This window comes from Crocuta crocuta, unplaced genomic scaffold (genome assembly GCF_008692635.1).
Source record: "Crocuta crocuta isolate KB4526 unplaced genomic scaffold, BGI_CrCroc_1.0 scaffold234, whole genome shotgun sequence".
Taxonomy (NCBI): domain Eukaryota; kingdom Metazoa; phylum Chordata; class Mammalia; order Carnivora; family Hyaenidae; genus Crocuta; species Crocuta crocuta.
Genome location: NW_027529647.1, coordinates 1,712,549 through 1,738,200, shown reverse-complemented (window position 1 = coordinate 1,738,200; position 25,652 = coordinate 1,712,549). Strand labels below are relative to the sequence as shown.

At 52.1% G+C, this 25,652-nt stretch overlaps 1 protein-coding gene across 3 annotated transcripts; it reads left to right on the top strand.

The window, feature by feature from the left end:
* The first annotated feature begins 1,630 nt into the window (after positions 1-1,630).
* On the top strand, positions 1,631-25,111 carry NAA60 (N-alpha-acetyltransferase 60, NatF catalytic subunit). 3 transcript variants are annotated; one of them, XM_077762554.1, is made up of 6 exons: positions 1,631-1,793; positions 18,468-18,583; positions 20,759-20,888; positions 22,457-22,553; positions 23,569-23,803; positions 24,857-25,111. In XM_077762554.1, exons 2-6 carry the CDS (start codon positions 18,474-18,476, stop codon positions 25,011-25,013), a joined length of 729 nt encoding a protein of 242 aa, XP_077618680.1. In that variant the 5' UTR covers positions 1,631-1,793; positions 18,468-18,473; the 3' UTR covers positions 25,014-25,111. The 3 variants fall into 3 exon arrangements, with proteins under 3 accessions (XP_077618680.1, XP_077618678.1, XP_077618679.1); XM_077762552.1 differs by having other exon boundaries at positions 23,569-24,864; XM_077762553.1 differs by having other exon boundaries at positions 1,631-1,819; positions 23,569-24,864.
* The last annotated feature ends 541 nt before the right edge of the window (positions 25,112-25,652 follow it).

The following is a 25,652-nucleotide window of genomic DNA, read 5'->3' as shown; positions in this document are numbered from 1 at the left end:
CTCTGCCCTACCCTTGTTCACTCTCTGTCTCTGTCTCACAAATGGATGGGCATTAAAAAAAGAAAGTGGAGGGGCGCCTGGGTGGCTCAGTCGGTTGAACATCCACCTCTTGACTTGGGCTCAGGTCGTGATGAGTCCCTGTCAGGCTCCGTTCTGTCGGCCTGGGTTTCTCTCTCTCTTTCTACCTCTCTCTGCCCCTCCCCTGCTCACGCTCACTTTCTCTCCCAAAATAAATAAACTTAAAAAAAAACAAAACACCCAACCTGTAACTATGCAGAGCTGTAAAGAGTATTATGCTGATTTTCATTTTGTCCAAGAGTTATTTTCAGCTTTCTTAAAAACAAAACAAAAAACAGGACCTTACAGAAACTACAAGAAGGAAATATAGGGGTGCCTGGGTGGCTCAGTCAGTTGAGGCTCTGACTTTGGCTCAGGTCATGACCTTCCAATTTGTGGGTTTGAGCCCTGTAGTGGGCTCAGTGCTGACAGCTTAGAGGCTGAAACCTGCTTCGGATTCTGTGTCTCCAGCTCTATCTGCCCCTCCCCTGCTTATGTTCTGTCTCTCTCGCTTTCAAAGCTAAATTAACATTAAAAAAAAAAGGAAATATAAATACAGGTTCCTTTACATAAATCAAGATTCCACCAGCCACTCCACATCATATGTCGACAACAACGGATTATTCCATTGTTTTGTATTGCACTGCTATACTACTGGATCTATTTATACCAATTACCTTTAAAACTTTTAAAAATAACTTTTTCCTTTTCAAAATGCTGAAAGAATATGCTTTTAACTTTTCTAAGATTGTGTTATTTTTATTTAGACTTTTAATGTGTGATTACGTTTATCCACTTGGATATAAATGAAAAGGTGAATCGTCTTAGCCTTTGGATTTAAGCACATCCTACTTATTCCATCCTTTGGCTTTGGGGACCATTTTTATTTGAAGACAAAGAATAAATTCCTGCTTTAAAGTTACTGCAAAATTTTGCTCGGCATGGTTCCCTATTAACAAAACTTGAGTTCGATCTTGAGATATAGAGCCTCCTGTCCCTTCAGTGCGACCGACCCCTGCCCATTGGCACGGCGACAGTTCTCAACAACAGCCTTTGTGAAGAGACAGGCTGGCTGCAGGCCGTGTAGCCAGGCAGGGAGCTAATGCCGGCCGGTAGGGTCCAGGCATCCACGCTTCCCTGGCTCGACGCGCCGCCAGGCGCCGGAAAAGCCCGAGCCCCAAGCCCAACCGAGGGGAGCGTTAGCTCAGGACTGCAGGGCAGAGAGCAATCCTAGTCTCCAGAGCTCGGGTGTGTGTGCGCGGGGTGCTCCGTCGGCCCCAAAAGGCCCGAGCAGGCCAGCTCCCACCAGAGTTGCGCCACGCCGGGGACGTCGGGGGCGTTCAGGTTGTAGCCAGCTTCGGCGGCGCCTGCGCCGGCGCCAGGCCTCACGGGAAGCCTGCCCGCTCCTAAGATGGCGGCGGCGGCTGCAGGNTGGGGTGGGGAGAGGTGGAGGCTGTTGAAATTTCCAGGCTGCTTCAGGCCTCGTCGTCATCGTCGTCGTCGTCGGGCGGTGGCGCCGCCACGTGGGCGCCGGTGGCCAATGGGCTTCCAGCCTGAGTCGCCGGCCCGGCGCGGGAGGCGGAAGTGCCTCGGGCCGCCGCCTCCGTCCCGGCTGCGGCCCCTGCCGGTTACATAACTCGTTGCGGGCTCCGCGCGGCCCCACTTTTAGGCTGCCTGCGATCCGAGGATGCGCTGAGCCCCACGACGGCGTCCGCGGCCGCCGGCTCCCGTCAGAGGTGAGGGCCCCAGGCTCGGGCCTCCGGTGAGAGCGCTGGGCCCGGCCAGAGGCAGGGGTCGTGAGGGAGGAGGAGGCAGCGCGCACGGGGTGGCGGGCGAGTTGGGGNGGGCTTGGGACGGTCGCGGCGCACTCACGCCGCTGGGTGCCCAGGCGTCCCCTCGGGGTGCCGAGGGTCCCACGGGGCTCGCGCCGGCCCGGGATAAGGAGGGTCCGCAGGGTGCCTAGCGCGCTTCTTCGCATGCCCCCCAGCCCCATTTCCCTGGGCGCCTCCGGGCCAGGCTCCTAGACGAGTTGGGAGGGAAATTTGGGACCACGGGGCGGACTGCCTCTCCTTACCCGCCAGGTCTCCCTCCTGGTGAAGCGCCTGGGTTTTTCACGGTTCCGCGGTTTGCCGCCGCCTAGCCTGACCCTACTTTCGCTTTGGTACTTGTTGCACGGATTGTAGTTTTTTGCTGATTTGGTTGCCCTCTTTTCAACTCTCGGAAGCTTGGGACTCTGTCTTCGTCGTCTTCCGACTCTTTTCGTCCTCAGCTTTGTCTTTTGTTTTTAAGACAAATCGATTTCTTCCGACCGGCACGCCAATCCTAGGACTGCTCTGACCTTCTCCACCACATCAGGCACTACTCAAGGAAGCGTGGGGGGCTGTAGCCCCTGTGATGTGGCCCCGTGGGGAAATCGTGAGGGAGGCTGTGGGCCTTCCCTGGACCACTGACCGCACGCACGTTATCTGTGTGCCCCGCAGGGGATCGAGCCCAGGGCCTGGAGTTACCCTGCAACAAACGTGGGCTTTGGCGGCTTCATTGATCTGTTTCATTCTGCCAAGTCCTGAGCCATAAGATTTTGTTAGTCAGTTGTCCTGATGGAAGAGGATGACAGCCCCACACAGTAGCTCCCTGTGTTCCCTGGTGGCAGTTAATGGGAATGTCGGAACTGGAGAGAACATTGCAGTTTGCAGAAGTTTCACCAGAGAGCTGAAGAGGAAAATCTCTAGTTAATGATGAACGGAGTGATCCAGGAAAGTTCTGGAATTCTGGGTCATCTACGGAAATACCACAGTCCCTGTGGCATCTTGTGATGCAGAGAGAAGTGTGAGAAGTTACTTGTTTGGCCTGCAAGGCAGGAAGGAGTCTTGAGCAGCATTGAACTAAAAGGGGCTGGGGCAAAAACAAATTTTCTCAGGAAAATCTCTGAATTGCCTTACGTTTAGAAGAGAAGGGATTACGCACTAGCGGAACTTAAGGGTTGCTGAAATATAAGTCCCAGCCGTCTTTCCAGATGGACAGATCCGTCATGGCCGAGCACAATGGTCTTCGCTTACCTTGTTTTAGGATTTGTACCCATCAGAATCAGTGTGCAGATCGGCCTTTGAAAACGCAGCGTGCGTGAGCACCTTCTCCGTTGGTCTGTGCTTTGCTGCAATTCCATCTTCCTGAGCTTGCAGACACCCTAGGAGTCTATGCAGACAGTTCAAACCTGTACAAAACTAAGTCTAAGTGTGGTGTAGTGTTGGCAGGCCAGAATAAAAAGTATAGACATGGTTTTTTTTAATTTTTATTTTTGGGAGGGAGCACATGAGTGGGGAGAGTGGTGGAAGGGGGGAGAGAGAGAGAGAGACAGAGAGAGAGAATGTGCTTCACATTCAGCACAGAACCTGACACAGGGTTTGATTGCTCAACCCTGGGATCATGACCTGAGCCGAAATCAAGAGTCAGACATTCAGCTGACTGAGCCACCCAGGCGCCCCTAAAAAGTACTGACGTGTTTTTAAAAGGTCTGTGGGTAGCTTTTTCCTCTCCTCGTTAAGTTGCAGTGACTTTGTCACCTGTTTATGTTAGTCAGACCCACTCACAGACTTCAGATTTGACCTGCAGTTGCTTAGCAACAGCATGCCTCCACCTGGGATGTAAGAAAATTCCTGGATGCTAAGAGATTTGAGAGATAAAAGATACTTACGAGGTGGTGCTGTCATTGCTGTCTGGGTACTCGGCCCTGAGACTGCCTGAGCCTCAGTGTACAATTAGCAGCATTTTGGTTCCTAGCGATCTGAGGTGTGTTTAAAGGGACACAGCACGCTTACACTGCAGCCGCCAGTGGTAGGACAGTATAGAGTCCTCAGAGCTCTGCATTTAGGGTGGCACATGCCTTTCATTGCTGAAATAGTCCACAGGTCTCAGCTCTTGATGACGGCTCTCCTACCTGACTAGAGAGCTGGCTGCCTACCAGGCAGTGTCTTCTCTGAAGTGGTGGCTCCATGTTTACGTTTACCTGCATCATCTTCCCTCGACATCTGTTTCTGGAAGGAATCTATAAAGCCTTCATCATTTTTCCATCTCTTTCCTTTGTTTGCAGAAAGTGAGCTTGGGCTGTACACTGTGTGTCAAAGCTGGTCTTGCTTAGGTCCATGCACGTTGCTTTCAAGTAAATGCCCATCTGCAAAATGATGCTGGACCTTTTTCTGGCTGAGTTCAAATGCTGATTTTTCCCCCCCAGCAAATATTCGTAAGTGTCCTGGATAATGCTAGGAGCGGGCCTTCTTCCCTAAATCTCATTCTTTTTTTCTTTTTAATGTTTTTTAATGTTACTTATTTATTTCTGAGAGAGAGAGAGAGAGTGCGAGCGAGCAGGGGAGGGTCAGAGAGAGAGGGAGACACAGAATCCGAAGCAGGCTTCAGGCTTTGAGCTAGCTGTCAGCACAGAGCCCATCGCGGGGCTCGAACCCATGAACCATGAGATCATGACCTGAGCCGAAGTGGGTGCTTAACTGACTGAGCCACCCAGGCGTCCCTCTAAATCTCGTTCTTTATTAACGTGACCTTTGATAGCAGCTAGCTGACAGGCCAGTTCAGGATTAGCTGAAGCCCAGCTGTCTCACACGGCTGATTAAAGAGAGACCCATGCATTGGAAAACCCAGTGAGCATGTGGTAGGTTAGCATTCTGGTATGAACCTTCAAGCATTTGCTCAGTGCTTGTGGAATGATAGGAAGGAGGTGTGAACAGGGAGCCAGGGCTTTCTGCAGGAAGTGACGTGGGGGTCCAGGTCAACAGTCGAACCAGAGCCCACTGGAGCCTGGATGCTGGGGAGGCCAGGAGGCATGTAACAGTCACCCAAGGTGGCCACAGCACTGAGCTGAGATAGATGGTCAGGTAGAGAAGGAGCAACGGTGGTGGGGCGGGGGGGGGCAGTCCCTGGTTCTGTCCTGTCAGCATCTCAGACTCCTCATCTCTTCACGGGAGACGGACTCCCTGCACAGGGAGGGCCCATGTGGCAGGGAGGGGGCGAAGCCACCTGTGACAGTGTAGAGATTTTTTTTGTTGTTTTTTTAATGTATTTCTGAGAGGGAGAGACAGCATGAGCAGGAGAGGGACAGAGAGGGAGACACAGAATCCAAAGATAGGCTCCAGGCTTTGAGCTAGCTGTCAGCACAGAGCCCGACGCGGGGCTCGAACCCACGAACTGTGAAATCATGACTTGAGCCGAAGTTGGATGCTCAACCGACTGAGCCACCCGGGAGCCCCGACAGCATAGAGATTTTTAAATGTCTCTTCAGATTGTAAGAATGATTACCTATTTTGCCCAAAAATGGACTCTTAGTGCCAGCTTTTAACCTTGTGGCCTCAGAATACTGTGGCATTTTGTGTACTGATGCGAGAAGCAAACCTTGTAAACACAGATTCGCAGTCGTAAAGACGCAGAGGAGGTGGTTGTAGAAGGGGACACTGTACAACGATCTGAGAAAGTCTTTGTTCCCGCTGCTTCCACAGGAAGACCACAGAAAGTATTTTGTCATCTGTAACAAAGCGTTTTAAAGAAAGAAATTCTACCAGTCTTATTTCTTGTTGAATAGTTACTCTTGTTAAAAATCAAATCCTGTTCTTCTTATCGTTTCCTGAATTCCTGAAATAAGATCTCTTTGGGCAGCAACGTATTGAAATTTGAGCCCGTCTTGAAAATAACTGAGAAGAAAGCAGTTTCATTATATAAAATAGCCTGTGGGTAATTGTCCTTTAGGTACTGAAAAGAATTGGGAACCGGGAAATGTTAGTGCAGCAGTACTTACATCTTCTCTGTTGTGTTCTTGGGAGGCTGTTGTATACTTATTTCAAACCTGTTTCTGTGTGGAACCACTTCTGACCCTCTTTGAACTCTTCTCTAGGGCTTGCTGGTCAGAGAGCCCCTGCTCTTTCTATTCTTAGATTCAGATTACAGTACTTTGTTTCCCTTCTGGCCTCCCGTTTTAAACACCTTCATTGAAGTGTGCCTGTAGAAAAGCATACTGCCTGATAAATGGTCATGACATAAATGTACCTGTTTACACACCACGCCGTAACACCCCTTGGTTCCTTACCAGCCAAGCCCTCTCCAAGGGTGGGGGGTGTGGTTTGGGGGCAGAATCATTGTCTTGTAGGAAACACCAGAAACGGTGAGGTACATAGGGGAATCATTTTCATTTTGTTTTAAGTAAGCCCCATGCCCAGTGTGGGACTCAAACTCATGACCCTGAGATCAAGAGCTGCACGCTCCACTGACTGAGCCAGCCAGGTGCCCTGGGAATTTTTTTTTTTAACTGTTTTAAAAATAGTCATCTAAAGGGGTGTCTGGGTGGCTCAGTCGGTTAAGTGTCCGACTTTGGCTTAGGTCATGATCTCACGGTTCATGGGTTCGAGCCCCGCGTCGGGCTCTGTGCTGACAGCTAGCTCAGAGCCTGGAGCCTGTTTCAAATTCTGTGTCTCCCTCTCTATCTGACCCTCCCCTGCTCACGCTGTCCCTCTCTCTCTCAGAAATAAGTTAAAAAAAAAATTTAAAGAAAAAACATAAAAAAATAGTCATCTAAAGCTTAAATTTTAAGTTGGAATTTATATCGTCACTAAAATAGTTTTTTAAAAGTGACAGGCGCACCCTTTAAATATGTTTGTAACTCTGTTTAACGTCCTCATCCACAACGATGTCCTCTGCTCTCTGACAGCTCTAATCTGCTGCTAGAACATTTGTTTCTAGTACTGGTGAACAAAATGCCCTGCTAGTTCAAGGGCCCGGGGTTTAAAAGTTGGCACTAAGAGAGATTATTTTGGAGCAAAATGGGTAATCATTCTACTTATAATATGAAGAGACACTGTAAAACTTCCAAGTTGTTGCCAATTAAAAATAGCCCATGAGACACTTTTAATAAAAGCGTATTCATAAATTTCATATACCACCTGATAGGTTTTTTTTTTTGAAAATAAAAATAACTCAAGCTCATTAAAAAAGGGAAAAAAAGCTCAAATAATACAGAAGTGAGTGGTGTGGAATACAGACATCTGCCATAATTCCAGAGGCCAGTGCTGACAGGAGGTTGAGTTACTTTTTAAAAATAATAAGTTAACCTCATGATCAAGTGCTAATTTATACCAAATTTGACCCACTTTCATAATTAACATCTCTGTGATTCTGGAGGATCCTAAATGCAAAGCCAGAGAAGCGGGGATTAAAAACCCTGTATAACAACGAACCCGAACCCGGCAGAGATGGAGACGGGGAAGGAAGGCAGGGAGGCCCGGTTGCTGGGGGCAGGGGGAGGGGCCGGTCAGGGTTTCCGAAACCCGACTCCCCCACTGCAGGCCTTTTTCCTTTCAAAGTCAGCAGCCACCAGGCCACCTCGTGGGTCTGTGTTACCACTGCCCCCAGCAGTGCAGAGGACTGCTGGTGGCGTGTGGAACGACACACATTCTTGGTTGGGTTTGAGCCTCAGACAGGGTCTCGTCCTGGGTGATAGTCAAGAATGCAGATTAGGGGCACCCGGGTGGTTCAGTCCATTAAGTGTCTGACTATTGATTTCAGCTCAGGTTAGGATCTCACAGTTTTGTGAGTTTGAGCCCCGTGTCAGGCTNTAAAAAAAAAAAAAAAAAGAATGCAGGTTAAATACATATATTTCGTTACCCTTTGATTTGCACCCCCCCTAAAAATGTGGTATTTATAGGTGGTTTTGTTGTTAAACCAAACCAGTTGACCACTCACTGGGTCTGAACTGGGAATTCTGGAGGCACCTTGTCACCTTGTCATGTGGCCTCCTGCCACCATCCCAGCTTAAGAAGCCAGCGGGCAAAAGCGCTGCTTCCCTGGCCACATCCTTTGCCCTGTTGCTCGGCCTTGAGCTCTGATGGTCTTCAGCGCGCATGTGCGATGTAGCAGTGGAGGCTCGTCTCCAGCCTCATTTTCTATTCTGGGAAGATGAAACACGTCTGGAGTTCTCCGGCGAGGTGACCCCAGGGTCTGCTCATGGCTCCACATCTGTGGCCCTCAGTTCCAGTGTCCCCTTTTCCCCCAGCTCATAGTCTTGTCTGATCTACCTCTTCATCATTGTCTCACCCCAGACCTGGGCTTCTGTTCTCTGGTTGTGACACTGACTAAGTAGGGCCACAAAAGGCAAATAGTCCTTCAGCTGCCTGCCCACCGCCCCGTGTGTGGAAATTTGCTGGTCCAGCTGCTGTGTTGCAGACCCTTGGAACAGCCCGAGGGTTCTCTCTGACTGTCTTGAGCAACATTAGCCCAGAAGCCTTCTCAGGGGGCTCAGGTGGTCTGAGCATATGCCCTCCACATCTGGACATGAGGTAAAATAAAATGGAATAATAAATTTAAAACAAATACGATCTATGTCGTCTTGAGGCACAAAGTAAAACTAAAGAGCAGGAGCACCTGGGTGGCTCAGTCGGTTAAGTGTCGTGTCTGACTTCGGCTTAGGTCATGATCTCATGATTTTTGTGAGTTCAAGCCCCTCATTGGCCTCTGTGTTGACAGCTCAGAGCCTGAATCCTGTTTCAGATTCTGTGTCTCCCTCTCTCTCTCTGCCCCTACCCAGCTCGCTCGCTCTCTTGCTCGCAAAAATAAATAAACATAAAAAAAAAAACCCTAAGAGCAAAGCTCCAAAATGCAAAGTCTTCTCTGAACCTGACAGAGGGCTTTGTCTTCACCTTCTCACCCTCAAGAATCTGGAGGAGGGCCCAGCTGTTGAATGCAGGTACACCAAGTCCTCCGGCCCCTGGCAGACACCTTGGTACCTGATGGTAATGTTTACTGTTGCCATATAGTTAATGTGCAGCCTCCTGCTCAGATCTTAGCAGAGCTGTGTGTTTGACGACCATCGAAGGAGACATGGAATGTCCCCTTCCCCCCGGCTAGTTGCCTTCTGCCCCTTTCCAGCGTCCCCCATCCCGTCCACTTTCTGACTTCTGTCACCATTGATTCCTTTAGCTGGTTTTAGAATGTCCTACAAGTGGAACCTCCCATATCATCACTTTTCATATGAAGATAACTGTATGTGAGAATTACAGGCTCCCCTGAGAGCGTGAGGAGGTGGCTTCTAAGAGGGAGGCTGTTTGGAACCAGAGCACTAGGTGGTTGTTTGCATCACTTTGTAAATTATTCATGTTGCTTCTGCACTGAGGTTTTGGAAGGAGCCCAGCCTGCTGTGGAGCAGCCCGTGTGAGCAGCTGGCTATGAAGAATGCTCCCTGTGCCCCTCGGGGCGCCTTTGAACCCTATAGCCCATTTTACTGATGTGCTGCAAGACAGGGTCCTGTATCGTCCCTGACTTAGTTTCCTTTTGTCTTCCATCCATCCTAAAGGCGAGAGCTTAGAGTTCCTGACAGTTAGGTGTTTCAAGCCAGTAAACGTGGTGGCATCTGCAGAATTTCACGTTCCTGACAGCCCGGTGTGGAGTGCTTGTGCCATGGGCGAGCACGTGCTAGTTTTCCCTTAAGCCTCACTTGAGAAGATGCCTGGAGTTCCGGGAAAGACCAGGGTGGTACCTGGTCATGGGTGAAGGGAACTGAGAGTTCAGAAGAGGGATGGACCAAGTTGTGAGCTTTAGAGGCTTTAGGGAGGAGATTCCTGAGAGGCTGTTGATTCCAGAGAGGGGAAGCTGCTGGGGCCCTGTACGCCGAACTCCAGGGCGTCTGCTCTGGCTTTACCCGCGGCCCCTGTTCTCTGAATCAGCAGGGTCCTCGTCCCATGAGCCCTAAGAGTAGCCCGTAGCAGTAGGAGACTGGCACATGGTAGAAGATTCTGGTTGAAAAAGTGGGGGTTCCTTCAGGTGCCAGAGGTGAGTCCCCTGGCCCCCTCCCCTTTTGTGAACCAGGCACTTGCCACCCCAGCATCTCGCATGCACCGCCGCCATCTCTAAACCTGTCCGACTCCGTTCCCGCCTGTCAGACACAGCACGCCGTGTTCTCCGTTTCGCTGCCTTCCTGTCCTTTCCTCCACCCGCAGTCAGTTGGGCCGGGAACGCTAGGCACTGTAAATGCTGCATTTTCCCCTAGTTAAAAGTGACTTGTTTCTATTTTTAAATCAAGGGGTTTGAAAACATGGAAGTACTGGGGTGCCTGGGTGCCTCAGTCGGTTGGGCATCCGACTTCGGCTCAGGCCCTAATCTCATGGTTCGTGGGTTCAAGCCCCGCGTCGGGCTCTGTGCTGACAGCTAGCTCAGAGCCTGGAGCCTGTTTCCGATTCTGTGTCTCCCTCTCTCTCTGATCCTCCCCTGCTCATGCTCTGTCCCTCTGTCTCTCTGTCTCTCTCTCTCTCTCTCTGAAATAAAATAAAACATTAAAAAAGTAAAAACAAACAAACGTGGAAGTACTTTTAACGGGTGTGAGAATCCACAACTGGCCGTGTGTCTTGAAGCCCCGTGTTTTTCTTGAACGTCATACAGGGAACAGATCCTGCCACTTCGGTTAAAAGCCTTGTCCCAAGGATACTAGGGAAAGATTTACAAATCCCAGGACATGAGATGCTCGTTTATTGTGGATGTCGCCCTTTGCTATCAGGCCTCAGGGTAGAGGGGTTTTAAAACTCTTAAAATCAGGGGCCCCTGCGTGGCTCAGTCGGTTAAGTGTCTGACTTCGTCTCAGGTCATGATCTCACGGTTCGTGGGTTTGAGCCCCACGTCAGGCTCTGTGCTGACAGCTCAGAGCCTGGAGGCTGCTTTGGATTCTGTATCTCCCTCTCTTTCTGACCCTCCCTGGCTCACACTCTCTCTCTCAGAACCATCCTTCCCCCCCAAAAAAATTACAAATCTTTAAAAATCAGCTCTGTCAAAGTTCAGTACACGTACAACAGAATACACCTGATGGGTTTCAACGTGTGTGTATATATGCGAGTCTGTGTGTGTAACCACCACGGCCACCTAGAAAGAGCACATCCTGTCCCCTCAGGAAGTGACTTGCCCCCAGCCTCCCAGCTCCCCTGCTGCAGGCAACCTGACAAGTCCACTCCTGGCTTTCTAGCATTTACTGTACCGCTCGGGTGCCCCTGCTCATCTGTGGCCATCCAGACCCCAACCGCGGGCGGCTGCTGCCACTTGCTCTGCTCATTCCGTCCGCTGTGCTGGAGGGGCTGGTGGGTGGCGCTGTCCGCGTCCTGTCCCGCACCTCCTTTCCGTGAGAGCTTGGAGCACGTTTGTGTGGACCAGGAGCACAGTGCAGGCAGGCAGTCACAGCACCCTGTTCCTCAGGGTGGCTCGAGCCCGGCTAGCACCAGATGAATTGTCTAGACTATTCCTGGAAAGAGGACGTGAACTTGCTTGGCACAGGCCAAACATTGGAGCTGAAGGTTGATTTTTAGATTCATCTGGTGATTTGTGGTTTGTGTTGATTTCTCAGTGGAGGGGTGGAATGAGGTGTGTGATATTTCCTGTCTCAAAAGCATTTAGGCTGCTACTCTGTGGAAACTCATAGACAGCACAGACATTCTTGGCTGAGACTCGCGCGCTTCCTTTGATCACTTCTTGTGCAATGACAGATATTTTTCCTTCCAGTACGAAATAATTAGGATTGGCCCAAATCAGAAGTAAGCTACCAGGTTGGGCTTGGCGAGCTGGTGGTTCTTCGCCGTCTGTGTCTCCTGCCAGGCTCCCTGATCTTCAACTTTGTCTCCCCAGGGGTCCCCCACCCTACCAGGGCTGGCACAGATGGGTGGCAGAGTCCCTGCAGTTTGACTTGCAGGCTGGAAAGCTTCTGATTGTCACCAGAATCTACTGTGACTATCTTCAGAAAGACTGTAACGTTCACTGTCAGGATTAGTTTGGTTTTGTTTTGAACAGCTTGATTGAGATGTAATCCACATGTTCAGTTTACCTGCTGGGAGTGTACCATTCACAGAGCTGTGTATCCATCACCACATTTGGCTTCAGGACATTTTCACTGCTCCTGAAAGAAACCGCACCCCTGTAGCCACCACCCTCCAGTCCCACCAGCCTCCGCAACAACACTTCTACTTCCTGTCTCTCTGGATTTGCCTGTTCTAGACATTTCCTGTAACTAGAATCCTAAGATATGTGGCCTTTTGTGTCTGGCTTCCACTTGGCGTCATGTTTTCAGCATTCATCCATGTTGTAGCTGGGGTCAGTGTCACCATCCCCTTTGTGGACAGACCACATTTTGTTGCTGCAGTCATCCATTGACAGATGTTCTTGTTGCATCCACGTTAGGGCTGTTTTCCGGTGATTCCATAGTGGACTCCCACTCACCCTCCCTCCTTTGCTCAGTTTAGAGGAGGGATTGTGTCCTTGCTGGGGTGTTGATATTTATAGATCATCCTGTTTGGCCACTTGGATTGGCAGCTGGTGATGTGCTGGGGTTTGTCCACCAGGATTTTCCCCAAAGATTATTGCAGCAAGGAGAGGGAGAACCCCTTGTCTCAGGAGCCTTCTCTGGAAAGACTGCACTGAAGGACAGGGCTTGGCCTTGGCCTTGGATGATGTGGGGTTGTTGACCTGTGACCCAGAGGTTTTGGCAAGGGCTTCCTGCACTTCCCAGTTTTCTTGGCTGTAAGGGGAAGGGGAAGGACGTTGCCCTGAACTGGCCCTGTGGTACATGTTTAGCATCTTGGGCACCTTCAGGCCAGCTCCTAAAACAGTGCCCTGTGTGCTAGGACATGGTAAGTGTCCTGTCGCTCTTTTTTTTTTTTTTTTTTTAATTTATTTCTGAGAGAGAGAGAGACAGTGTGAGCAGGGGAGGGTCAGAGAGAGAGGGAGACACAGAATTTGAAGCAGGCTCCAGGCTCTGAGCTGGCAGTCAGCGCAGAGCCCAACGCGGGCCTTGAACCCATGAACCATGAGATCGTGACCTGAGCTGAAGTTGGATGCTCAACCGACTGAGCCACCCAGGCGCCCCAGGGTCCTGTCGCTCTTTAAGACATCAGTGGAGTTTGACGGCTGATTAACTTGGGTCCTCAGCAGTATTCATGGAGCCCATAGCCCTCTGAACCAGCCGCCACACCCACCTGGGATCCATGGTTTGAGAACCCACTCTTCCGGTGCGGAGGTGCACAGAGGCGGCATGAGTTGCTGTGGTGTGTGGCGCTGCTTTCCAGATGCCAGGGGTGTTTAAATCAGACACCTGGCATAGCTGCCTTCTATATCTGAAATTCAGCCTCTGTGGAAAAGTTGGGTGGGTTGGTTGTTTCTTTAATTAGGAACATTTTCGAACATTCACATACTTTCATCCAGTTCAACAGTTACTAACATTTAGCCGCTCTCCTCCAACTAAAATAAGTTACAGGACATTCTGTCATTTTGCTCTGCATATTCAGTGTGTATCTCTTAAAGAATATGGACATTTTTGGGATGCCTGGGTGGTTCAGTCGGTTAAATGCCCTACTTTGGCTCAGGTCATGATGTCACAATTTGTGCATTCAAGCCCCGTGTTGGGCTCTGTGCTGACAGCTCAGAGCCTGGAGCCTGCTTCAGATTCTGTGTCTCCCTCTCTCTCTGCCCCTCCCCCACTCATGCTCTGTTTCTTTCTCTCTCAAAAATAAGTATTTAAAAATTTTTAAAAAATGAATATGGACATTTGCTATACAACACTATTCTCATACCTTAACAAGGTTAATGACACCTTCAGTTGTTGCTTTTAAAGATTGTGTGTGTGTTGTGCCAGAGAACTATTTTTTTTAAAGTGTCAGAGGTAGGGGCGCCTGGGTGGCTCAGTTGGTTAAGCATACGACTTCGACTCAGGTCATGATCTCGCAGTTTGTGGGTTCGAGCCCCTCATCTGGCTCTGTGCTGACAGCTCATAGCCTGGAGTCTGCTTTAGTTTCTGTGGTTCCCTCTCTCTCTGCCCCTCCCTCTTCTCAAAAATAAATAAACATAAATAATATTAAAAAAGTAAAGTGTCAGAGGTAAACTGTAGGGATGCAGAATCCAGCTAGGGGAATGGGTGGGTGGGGGGGCCGTAGGTAAAGCCTCTTGCCAGTTTAGGTGAGCCTGAACTGGTTTGGTGCCTCCAACAGTGAACCAGAAGCTGAGAGCCACTAAGTTAGGAATCAGCAAAGCTACTTAGGACATGGATGTTAAATGTCTAGAGAATGTCTCTGGACCGGCCCAGACTGTGCTAGTTAGCAGCTGGCAGTCACCAGCAGCCCACGTTGATGGGCACTTCCTCTTCAGTGCCCAGCCCTTTGCCATCAGTGGCTCATTCCAGCATCAGCCCTGCCCTGTGGGGCCTCACCTTCTCCATTTTAGAGGGGACTCAGACTGGCTAGCTGAGGCCACGCCAGAGACAAGTCCAGGCTCAATGTCCGAATCCATCCCTTTGGTGGGAGAAGGGAGAGTTACCCTCGCTTTGGGGGCTGTGCAGAAATCTGCAGAGGAGTGGCACTTTGTACCTGCCTGTGACATGCTGAGATCCATCCTGCTGTTGGCAGGCGGACCCCTTGAGCCCATACACTCATGTTCTTTGGGACAAAACCGCCCTTTGCTTGGGATGGCTGGGGAACCGTATCCTATCTAGTGACTGCTAGGGTATATTTTGGACAAGGGTGACTCATAAAGCTCAGGACTTGCTGTTTTTGGTTGACCGGTATATTTCCCTAGAGGAAGCTGGCTGCTTAAGAGGCATGAGATCCCTGGGGTCACACTGCAACGTTCTGGGCCACAGGCTGCATCCTGGATACCGTTGGGGACGGTGCTGGAGCGGACGGCCACAGGCAGAGCTGAGCACTGGAATGGCCCTGTTGCTTAGGGTCCACACAGTGGACCCGGAGATCAGGCTGGACGGGGTTTGGTTTCTACAGGTGCATTCCAAGAAAGAAAAAAAACAAGCAACGTGGGAAGGTCAGATTTGCTTAGTCTCAGGATATTTTTTGTTGTTTGGTTGCTGTATTGGTTTGGTTTTTATTTGTTTGTTTGTTTTGTTCTAAGTGGGCTCCATTCTCAGTGTGAGGCTTGAACTCATGGCCCTGAGATCCAGGGTAGCGTGCCTTCCCAACGCAACCAGTCAGGCGTCCGGGTGTCCGGTGTTCTGGTTTTGTTTTGCGTTTGGCCCAGAGAACTCAGACACGTGCCGCCCGGCAGCTGGGGCTGCCTCATCCCAGCAGGCCTCCCACATTAGCTGTGGTGACGCTCTGTCCCTTGTTTCATCAGCACAGATGGCTGTTTGTGCCCTGCCTGGAAGGAGGCTTTTGTTTGGGTCAGCTTAGCTCTGGGGGCTCCATCAAGATCTTGTATCCAGAGACCAGCTCTGTCCCTTTTTGAGTGACAGGTCTTCTCCAGCAGAGCCCGGCCGTAGATGCCACTTTCTAAGGTACAGGTGCTACCTTGGCTGCTGCCTGACCCATGACCTATCAGGGTCCACCAGGCCTCAATTCGGGACCAACTCTTGTCCCAATGAGCTTCCCATTCTGTCCCCCCCTCAGAGCCTTGGGTGAGGGCACCTGGTGGTGCCGGGAGGGCCAGAGGAGGGGCCCCCTCCTTGCAGACCCCACATGGGCAGTGTGCAGGCACTGGGTGAAGATGGGGAGTGAGGAGGAGGGAGCAAGTCCCCCCTCCTTTCAACTCTTGAGATAGTGCTCTGAGAGGGATGCGTCGGGTGACATGGTCCCCACCCCTGGGAGTCTGGCGGGTGCTGGGAAGATGGGACTCAGTGTGGCCACGGAGCTACAGCGTTCCTGCAGTACCTCTGCCCCCTCCAGCCCCGGAGACCACCCCCCGCACCAGCCGTCACCCAGCCTGAGGAGCTCCTGCCCTCCACCAGCCCTTGGCTGGCGCTTGGCCTGACTGCCCAGCCGCACCTGGTCCCATGGCCGGCCTTTGGAGGAGCCCATACTGCTGAGCGGAGCATGCTGGGCTTACGTGGCCAGGGCTTAGAGAGTGAGCAGCGTCCCCACCATCCCAGTGGTCAAGCCTGGCAGTGGGTTCCAGCCCTGGCGGCTGGCACATTAGGACATGTCCTTCGTGGGGACCCTCACAGGAACACCTAAAGTCTCATGGGAACCGGGCGCTAACAGTATCAGGGCAGCAGGAGCAGGTGCCTTGGAGGATTGTCGCAGGCCCTTACTTGGGCTGGCTTAGTGTCGAGGGCTGAACATCCGGGACCTTCAGAGCTTTGGGCATCATCGGGACTATGCTGGTGCACACTCACAGGGTCCGTTCGGGCCAGTAGGGAATGACTGTCTTCTCTGGGGTCCCGTCACCTCCAACACTTATGTGAAAAGGGTGGAACATGGAGAGAAACTGAATGTGTGGGCAGTAAGTTCCTGCGTTGTCTCTTACCTGCCGCCTGGATCCAGCAGTTAATAGCACTGTCATGTTTGCCTCCTAAGTGGCTGGAACTCTTGAACCATTTAAAGTTAGTTTCAACCTCACGATGCCTCGATCCCGCGAATTTCAGTGTGCATCTCCCAGGACCTCCTAGGTAATTACACCCTTTCATGTCCGAGACAGCCAAGAGCAGCTGCATAATGCCATCTGCTCGCCAGCTCCTCTCTGTATTTCCCCAGAAGGTTATATTTGTTCTTCCTTTCCAGTGGGGATTTATACTTTGCATTTGGTGGTAGGTCTCCTTGTCTTTGTCTCTTTTAGTCTATTTTTAGTTTTCTTTTCTTTAAAAAAATTTTTTTTTAATGTTTTGTTTATTTCTGAGAGACCGACACACACACACAGCGTGAGCAGGGGAGGGGGAGACAGAGGGGGAGACACAGAATCGGAAGCAGGCTCCAGGCTCTGAGTTAGCTGTCCGCACAGACACCTATGCGGGGCTCGAGCCCATGAACCGGGAGATCATGACCTGAGCCAAAGTCAGACGCTTAAACAACTGAGCCACCCAGGCGCCTCTCTCTCTCTCTCTCTTTTTTTTTTAAAATCACACTGATCTCTTGAAGAGACCAGCCAGTTGTCTTGTAGGATGCCCCTCATTCTGTGTTTGTTAGGTGTTGTGGTGGCATTGAACTGAAGCCTGTGTGCTGGGTTCAGGTCTGGCGTTTTAGGCAGAACCCTGAGTGATCAGTGTTTCCATATCGTGGTTACAGTCTGGGCTCTGTCACTGGGGGACGTGGGGCTGCTGAACCTGGGTTGATGGGATAGGCTTTTTCTGAGCAGTCAGTAAATCCTGGAAATCCAGCAGGCGCTTTGTCAGAATCCAGTCTTCCTACCTGCCTCTGTTAACTGACCCAAAGAGTCCACTTCATCAGCAGCCTGGACTGAACATATTTCCTGATTTAAACATATATTTTTTTAATGTTTTAGTTATTTTTGAGAGAGAGACAGAGTGTGAGTGTAGGAGACGCAGAGACAGGGGCACACAGAATTGGAAGCAGGCTCCAGGCTCTGAGCTGTCAGCACAGAGCCTGACGTGTAGCTGGAACTCATAAACCATGAGATCATGACCTGAGCCAAAGTCGATACTTAACTGACTAAGTCACCCAGGCGTCCCTTTCCTGGTTTTTTAAAAGAGTTGTTAGGAATGTGCCAGGCTGGTTTAGTCAGTGAAGCACATGTGACTCTTCATCTCGGGGTTGTGGGTTCAAGTGCCATGTTGGGTGTGGAGATTACTTAAAAAAATTTTTCTTTTAAAGGTGCCTGTGTGGCTCAGTCAGTGAAGCATCTGACTTGATCTCAGCTCAGGTCTTAATCACAGGGTCGTGAGTTCAAGCCCCACATTGGGTGTAGAGGTTACTTAAAAACAACTTTTTAAAAATAAGAATGAAAGATCCTTTATAAAAGCAATAGGTGCACCTCAGTAGCTCAGTCAGTGTCTGACTCTTGATTTCGGTTCAGGTCATGATCTCAAAGGTCCTGAGATCGAGCCCTGCGTCGGGCTCTGTGCTGACAGTGTAGAGCCTACTTGGGATTCTCTCTCTCTGTCCCTAACCCACTTGGGAACATGAGCTGTCTCTCAAAATAAATAAACTTTAAAAAAATTTTAATAAATAAATAAAATACTTAGAAAAACAAAGAGTTATTAGCAGCTCATGACCCCTGATCTGAACTTCAGTGTACCTCACAGGCTTTATTCCTGCCCAGAGTCTTTGTCTGCTGGGGAGGGGAGGGGAAACCACCGGGCCAGCAAGCGCCACTTCTCTCTGGAAATCCAGCCCAGGCTGCCCCAGAGAGGCCTGTGAGCTCTCTGCAGTGGAGACACAGCAACGGCTGGGGGGGGAGGTGTCACTGCAGAGGAGCCAGGGAGAAGCTGGCAGGCGTGGGGCACTCGGGGTCCTGGTCTGCAACCTGGGAGCGCCTGACGCCTGTGCAGACTGTTGTGAGGGACAGAAGTACTCTGTGCAGTTAAGACATCCGCCCCCACAGGGGATGGGACTAGTTTTCCTGTCTTGCTACCTCACAGGTGAGCAGGAAGAGGAGGAAATAACATGGGTGACAGGTGAGGCTGGGCCGCCCTCCTGACGCTGCTGCCTCCTGCCCTGCAGGTGTGAATGACAGAAGTGGTGCCGTCCAGTGCCCTCAGCGAGGTCAGCCTGCGCCTCCTCTGCCACGATGACATAGACACCGTGAAGCATCTCTGCGGCGACTGGTTCCCCATCGAGTAAGTCCAGTGGCGCCCGCCGCCCCCGGCTGCAGAGGGTCGGGGTGGGGAGCGGGCAGGGGGACATGCACATACCAGCGCCTAAGCCCAAAGACTTGCTGCGAAGGCCGTGGTGGCCTGGGGTCTCCTTGCCTGTCGCCGGACCCCAGGCCTCAGGCCCAGCCTGCCATCAGGCTCTCTCCACCTCGCTGTGTCCCTTGTGCGAAGAGTTCCGCGCTAGGCTTTACTGAGAATCTTTAGCCGAAAAGACGTTGAGTGCGGTGCCGCTGATGATGCAGAAAACGGAGAAGCCGCTTAAGTGTCGTAACACGCCGGGGTCTGTGGCCACAAGTGCAGTGTTACTCAGCAGGGAAAACACCTGCGGAAGAGGTACACTTGTTGATAGGGCTTGTTGTTGTTGTTGTTTTTTTAAATGAACTAAAAGTGAAAACACTAGACTAGAAAACAGCATGTATCCCCATCCTCCTTTTGTTTAAAGAGCTGGACAGGATAAAAGCTTCTGAGGTCATAACGCACGTAGTGGGTGTTTTCAGCGGTTTGGGGGAGGTGATGAGCCTGTAATGTGCTTGTGCCGCTGTTGTAGTGGGAGAAATAGGTGCAGACTTTGACTTTGACAGGCTTCCGGCTGGAGGATAGGTAAGTGCCAGGGGTTAATGTGCAGTGTGCGCACTGCTTCGTGTCACGTGAGGGAAGCTGTGATGAGAATAAGTCCTGCGTTCTCATTGCAAGGATTTATCATTAAAAAAAAAAAACTTTGTAAAAATAAAAATGAACTAGATCCCGCATTTCCATTAGTCCTGCCCTCTGACAGCTTGTGTCATCGGCTGCGGGCAGGGAAGGAGGGGAAGGGTGAGACCCAGCCTTCTAGGGGTGTGGGTGCAGCGGCTTCAGGGGTCACGGGGGCGCCTTCCTTGCACCCCGCAGTCCCTTGCATGGGTCAGACTCTGCACCAAGTGGAGCCACGCTGGGTTGGAGTATCTGCCTCTTTTTTTTCCCCCCCAATTTTTTAAATGTTTATTTTTGAGAGAGAGAGTGAGTAGGGAAGGGACAGAGAGAGGGGAAGAGACAGAGAGAGAGAGGGAGACACAGAGTCTAAAGCAGGCTCCAGGCTCTGAGCTGTCAGCACAGAGCCTGATGCTAGGCTTAAACTTGTGAACTGTGAGATCATGACCTGAGCCAAAGTCAGACGCTCAACTGACTGAGCCCCCAGGTACCCCTGGAGTATCTGCCTCTTTAGGTGCCCTGCCTGCCTGCCTCTCCTTATAGCTTCTGCACCCAAAGCCCCAGGTTCTAAAGATGGTGGAGCGAGCTGCAGGCCTGTGGGCTATGTGGTGGCAGCTCCTTGTCCTTCCTGGCTGCCATGCCAGCCGAGCTCTCTGGGGTCAGAGGTTGACAGTGGGTGGAGGACCAGGGGAGGGGTGTGGGCGATGCTTTGGTCTCATAGAACCTGCCAGTGGTGGTCAGTGGCCTCTCCGCTGTGTCACCGCGAGGGCATGACACCCTTCTCCAGCTCTGGGCCTCAAGAAAGGCATCTCAGGGTAACCTGTTCTGTCCCAGGTTAAAAAATGAATGCATATACCTGTCAACCCTCCCAACCATGTCTCCTGGCTGCACGGCCCAGCCTGCCTTTCATTACTGCCTCCAGGGCCTTTGCACTAAATGTTCTCTTTCCTGCTCCCCTGGGTGGGGGTCTTGGTGAACAGCCCCCAGCAACCCTGGCCACACTCTGCCCTTGAGGACTTGTCCCCATCACTGCCCAGGGAGGTGCAGTGAACTCAGATGCTATTCAGCTATGAACTTGGCCCACACTCTCAGTCTTGAAACTGTCTTTTAGAATTCTTGGTAATGACCCCAGTGTCTGAGGGCCATCAGGGGCCATCAGTCATAAGTCCTCCAGCTGCCCCTCCGTGTCCTGCTGTCGTGGAGAGAATGTCATCGGAGGTTTTTCCTCTCTCATCTCTTACGTGAGGATGGTGAAATAATTTTTCCTGTGAGAAATCCCCGGGGCCGTCTAGACAGATTACTGCTTTAAGAAGACCATTTGGTGTACACTGAGTGGTGGACAGATTCCTTCTCAGCCGTGGAGCAGTGGGCAGAGCAGCCCCGGGTCCCCCGTGGTTCCACTGTGGGAAGCCTGGCATCAGCGTGTTCACCTGACCTGGTCCTCCCCCTCAGGTACCCAGACTCATGGTATCGTGATATCACCTCTAACAAGAAGTTCTTTTCCCTTGCCGCCACCTACCGGGGCGCCATCGTGGGAATGATAGTAGCTGAAATAAAAAGTAGGACCAAGATACACAAGGAGGTGAGTATGTGTGATGAGGAGCTGGTGGTCCCCGTCGCTGACTGGGCCTGTGGGGGCTTGTGACTGAACCACGTGGCCTGCTCTGTGACCCTTTGTCCTGGGAGCCCAGACCAAGCGTGAGACTCGGGGGTGTACGTGGCATAGTTACCCATGCATTAAACAAAGGACCTAACCACAGACCTCATAATGGCTGTCATGTCAAAGTAGGGCCAGGTGTAAATGATGCCCTGAGAATCCCCGGAGTTGTCAGGGGCTCCGGATGGATCTGTGACTTGTACTGGCAGCAGTGTCACAGGAACCGCTACCTCTGCTGTGGCTGCTTAAATGACACGCTCACTTTCAGTTAGAGATTAGTGAACATAGAGAATTTCTTTTCATCCAGCTTTACCGACCCCTCCCTGATCTATCAAAGAACTCCTGGGGTCTGTGGGCCCTGCGTCCACAAGGTCTACTCTGAATGTAAAGTGCAAGGCCACAGCACAGACACATTGTTCCACGTGGTTGTCTTGGGTCAAGATTGTACCTAATAGTTTTGGTCACCTTTGCTACTGAGTAGTGTTTACCACGTGGGTATTTACTCCAAGGACAGGAAGGAACCCACTGACAGCCGGCACTGGTTCTCTGTGTTCAGCTTCAGGCTTCTTTAAAAGTACAAGAGGGACATCTCGCTTTTACAGACCTGACCCACTCGAGCAGACCCCGTCTTGCTCGTAATTAGATTCTGGCCAAGGTAGTTTATGTTAGGAGTGACTTTCCATCCCAGCTTCCTCCTGAGCTTTTTGCTTCCAGTTCGTCTTGCACGATGGTCAGATTCATGACTCTCCCGGCCCAAAATGCTGTCCCCGGAACCACGGAGCACGCATGGGTGGCGTGCCGTGTCTCGCTCTGCCTGGTGGGGGCCGCGTGAGGTGCTGGGGGCCACTCAAGCCCCCATCCCCTTTACTCAGAGACCACCTGGGAGGGCGGCATAGGATCTTTGAGACAAACCTTTTCAGACCTTGTCCAGCTGTCTTGTCCCGAGTGCCCGGTATGTGCCCACGCCACACAGTTGCTCCCTTGTTACTGCTGTGATCTCGCACCCTGTGGGTCTGCCACCCCCACATGTCCCCGAGGAGCAGCTTTTTGTGTATGTCCTCAATTAAAAAAAATTTTTTTTAATGATTTTTATTTATTTCTGAGAGAGACAGCATGAGCAGGGGAAGGTCAGAGAGAGAGGGAGACACAGAATCTGAAGCAGGCTCCAGGCTCTAAGCTGTCAGCACAGAGCCCGACGCGGGGCTCAAACCCACAAACTGTGAGATATGACCTGAGCCCAAGTCGGACGCTTAACTGACTGAGCCACCTAGGTGCCCCATGTGTGTCCTCAGTTTAGCTGTGTGCGCCACAAAGCCCTGCACCCTCTAGTCTCCGTGTGTGTGTTGGGGGGGAGGCTGTCTGTTATCTTTGCTCTGTCTGCCCCCCACCCTCCCGCCAGGGGTCATGGCAGGAGAATCAGCTTGTGGGATGTACCTGGAGCGGGACTAGGTTCCTCAGCGGTTAATCTGGTTTTATTTCTGACTTTTTTTCAGGATGGAGATATTCTAGCGTCCAACTTCTCTGTTGACACACAGGTTGCGTACATCCTGAGTCTGGGAGTGGTGAAGGAGTTCAGGAAGCACGGCATCGGTGAGGCACGGCCACGCCTGTGGGGATCTGGCGTGTGCTCCGGCCACTGTGTCCGGGCCTTTTCCACGTGTTGGTGATGTGCCTGTAAATGTCCCTCGTCCCCCTGTCCTGCGTGGATTTCCAGCCTCCCACCCCTCCCGGCAGGTCCCCCGACCCCACCTCCACCCTGTTGGCCTTCACACCGTGCTCCTTGCACCCAGTTGCCAGATGCAAAGAGCAAAGGCCGTCTGGGTGATTCCTTCTTTCCCAAATCTAACCTTTATTTTTAAAGTTATTTATTTATTTTGAGAGAGGGACAGAGTGTATGTTGGGGGGGCGGTTGGCACCAGAGAGAGAGAGAATCCGAAGCAAGCTCTGTGATGTCAGCGCAGAACCTGGTGCGGAGCTCGAACTCCCGAACCACGAGATCATGACCTCAGCCCAAGTCAGAAGCTCAACCAGCTGAGCCACCCAGGCACCCCCCAAATCTGACTCGATCAGATTCACAACGCTCCCAGATATCCTTGTCAAGGAATGGGCACCTCTTGCCACACACACGGTTTATGTCAGGTCACGAGGTATTGCTGATTAATAGTAGAAAACATAATTGACAACCAGTCCCAGCTGCCATTTATCAGATGTGCGCCACGTGCAGGGGGCTGCGCCCCAGGCCCCTCTCCAAGCCCTCTGCTCTGCCCCAGGCCAGCGGGCAGCAGCCTCCTTTGGTGACTCAGGCCTGTCCATTCTACCTTTCCCTGCACTGGGGTTTGCACTTTGTGTTGTCGGGAAGGTTAGTGAGTCACCGCCACGGGCCCAGCCCCTGTGAGGAAACTGCTGGACCCCATCTGTGGTTCCGGATGCCACATAGTCTGCAGCTAATGAGCCCCATCTGGCTGTGGCATTCTAGGGGCTTTGACAGAGCATTATAGGAGTCATCTGTGATACAGTGGCAGAGATCTCTGTGGATCTGTGGAGATCTCTGCCTCCCGCTCCCTGCCTGCCCTGCCGTGCGCGACCATCGCCCCTTCTTCTGCAGGTTCCCTTTTACTCGAGAGTTTAAAGGACCACATATCAACCACTGCCCAGGACCACTGCAAAGCCATCTACCTGCACGTCCTCACCACCAATAACACAGCCATAAACTTCTACGAAAACAGAGACTTTAAGCAGCATCACTATCTCCCCTATTATTACTCCATCCGAGGGGTCCTCAAAGATGGCTTCACCTACGTCCTCTACATCAATGGCGGCCACCCTCCCTGGACAATCCTATATCCTTTACTTCTCAGGGGTCAGGGATATGGCTCCCTAGCCATAAGGGTGGCTCACAGGGCCACGGCCCATGCGCCAGATGGAGCCACGTTGCCTTCACGACTCAGGAGGCCACGCTCCCAGGACATGCTATGGGTAGATCTGGTGGCACTCAGGGTTTCTGAGACTTCACCCATCACATTGTGTGGGCTTTAACCCTCTTGGCCAGCGATCCATGCGTCTAACAAATACCGATTAGGAGCCTCCTTTTCCAGGTGCACAGGAGATACGACTCAACACAGCAGCAGGTCCCTGCCATCAGGGGTCCCGTGTGCCGGCAGGGGAGGAAACAAATAAGCTGGAAAGGATTGCTGGCTGTCTGCAGCCCTGAGGTTCAGACCTCCCTTTCCTGAGGCATGTGACCCAGAGCTGTGTCCCCCCTTCACCTCCCACACACCACTCCCACCTCTTTCACTCTCTCTGGGCCGGAACAGGAAGGAGGGAGGGCTGGAGGCTTCATGATAGTCCCAGGATGTGGCTCCAGAATGCTCTGTGTGAGAACGAGCCAGCAAGCGATGGATGAAATGAGCAAGGCGAGGGTTTACTCACTTTACGGAGAACGAAACAGGAGGGAGAAGCGTGGCCCACCGGCCTGCAGGCTCCCGGTGCATGTGAAGACGGGTCTCTTGTGGCTGTCCGGGAGGTTGGCCCTGTGACCCCCTCTTTGTCTCAGGGCCCTGCCGTTCTGATGCCTGAGTGTGGGGGTGAGCTGGCAACGCTTGCTCTCCTCCCAGACTCTCCCCTTGGCACTCCTCCCTTTCTATGTGCCTGAAGTCTGCTCACCTAGGAGGTGCTCTTGGACCCAGTGCCACCCTTCATTTCTTTGCCCAGTGGAGCCCCTCCGGCTAACAAGGCTTCCCAGCGCCCTGTAGAGGCTTAGCGGGCTTTTGGTCTCCTTCCAGGATGGCTCCGTCTGCATGTAGCCCTGCAGGGTACCGTGTGGGCCTGCTGACGGTGCCGCCAGGGGCGCGTGGGCATGCGGGGCGAGTCCGTCTTCCTTAACGGAGCCGCACGGACTACATTCAGCATCTGGGCTCCGCACTAGCGAACCTGAGCCCCTGCTCCATCCCGCACAGGATCTACCGCCAGGCCCACAGCCTGCTCTGCAGCTTCCTGCCATGGTCCAGCATCTCCACCAAGGGTGGCATCGAGTATAGCCGGACCATGTGACGCCGGCTGGGCAGCCTCCGTCAGGCCCCACCCTTCGGCACCCCTCAGAACCCGCCTTCCCGGCCGTCTGACTTCTGTCCTCTGCAGAGGAGCTGGTGGCCACTCGCCGGGCCCGTCGGCCTGCCCCAGCTGCAGGCCCGGTGCTACGCGGGCTCGGAGCAGAGCGTTGCGGGGCACGCCTGGTCTCTGACAGGTATGCTGCAGCACGTGGTGGGGGGACGGGGGAGCGGAACCCGGTGGCATGAGGGGGTGATGGCGCCAGGACACTAAGCCAGTGTTACTTTCAGCAACAAAACCAGAAGGGCCTTAATGGGCAGCTACTGCACAAGGATGTTGGGAAGTAGTACCAAGAGTTGAGGTCGTCTGACTAACTTTCAGAAACTTCAGGAGGGAAAGCAGAGTCCTTGAACCCTTGGCCAGGACTTCTGTCTTTTCACTTCTGAACTATGTTTAAAAAAAGAGAATGTGTTCACATGGTTCANCCACTCAGCTTCCCTTCTGAGGGGCGTCCAGTGCTTCTGTGTCATGGGCGTGCTTCCGGGTCCATGCTAACGGCAGCCGGTGGTCGGGCCTCGTGACCAGGGCTGTGCTCATACACGGCAACTCGTGAGTGCCGTTTGTGCCTCAAGAGAGCTGGCC

What these genes read in the sequence shown, in the direction of transcription:
- NAA60 (XM_077762552.1), top strand. Translation starts at nt 18,474, where the DNA reads ATGACAGAAGTGGTGCCGTCCAGTGCCCTCAGCGAGGTCAGCCTGCGC. An exon ending in GGCGACTGGTTCCCCATCGA is followed by an intron (nt 18,584 to 20,758) that starts GTAAGTCCAGTG and finishes CCTCCCCCTCAG; the next exon opens with GTACCCAGACTCATGGTATC. An exon ending in GTTCAGGAAGCACGGCATCG is followed by an intron (nt 22,554 to 23,568) that starts GTGAGGCACGGC and finishes CTTCTTCTGCAG; the next exon opens with GTTCCCTTTTACTCGAGAGT.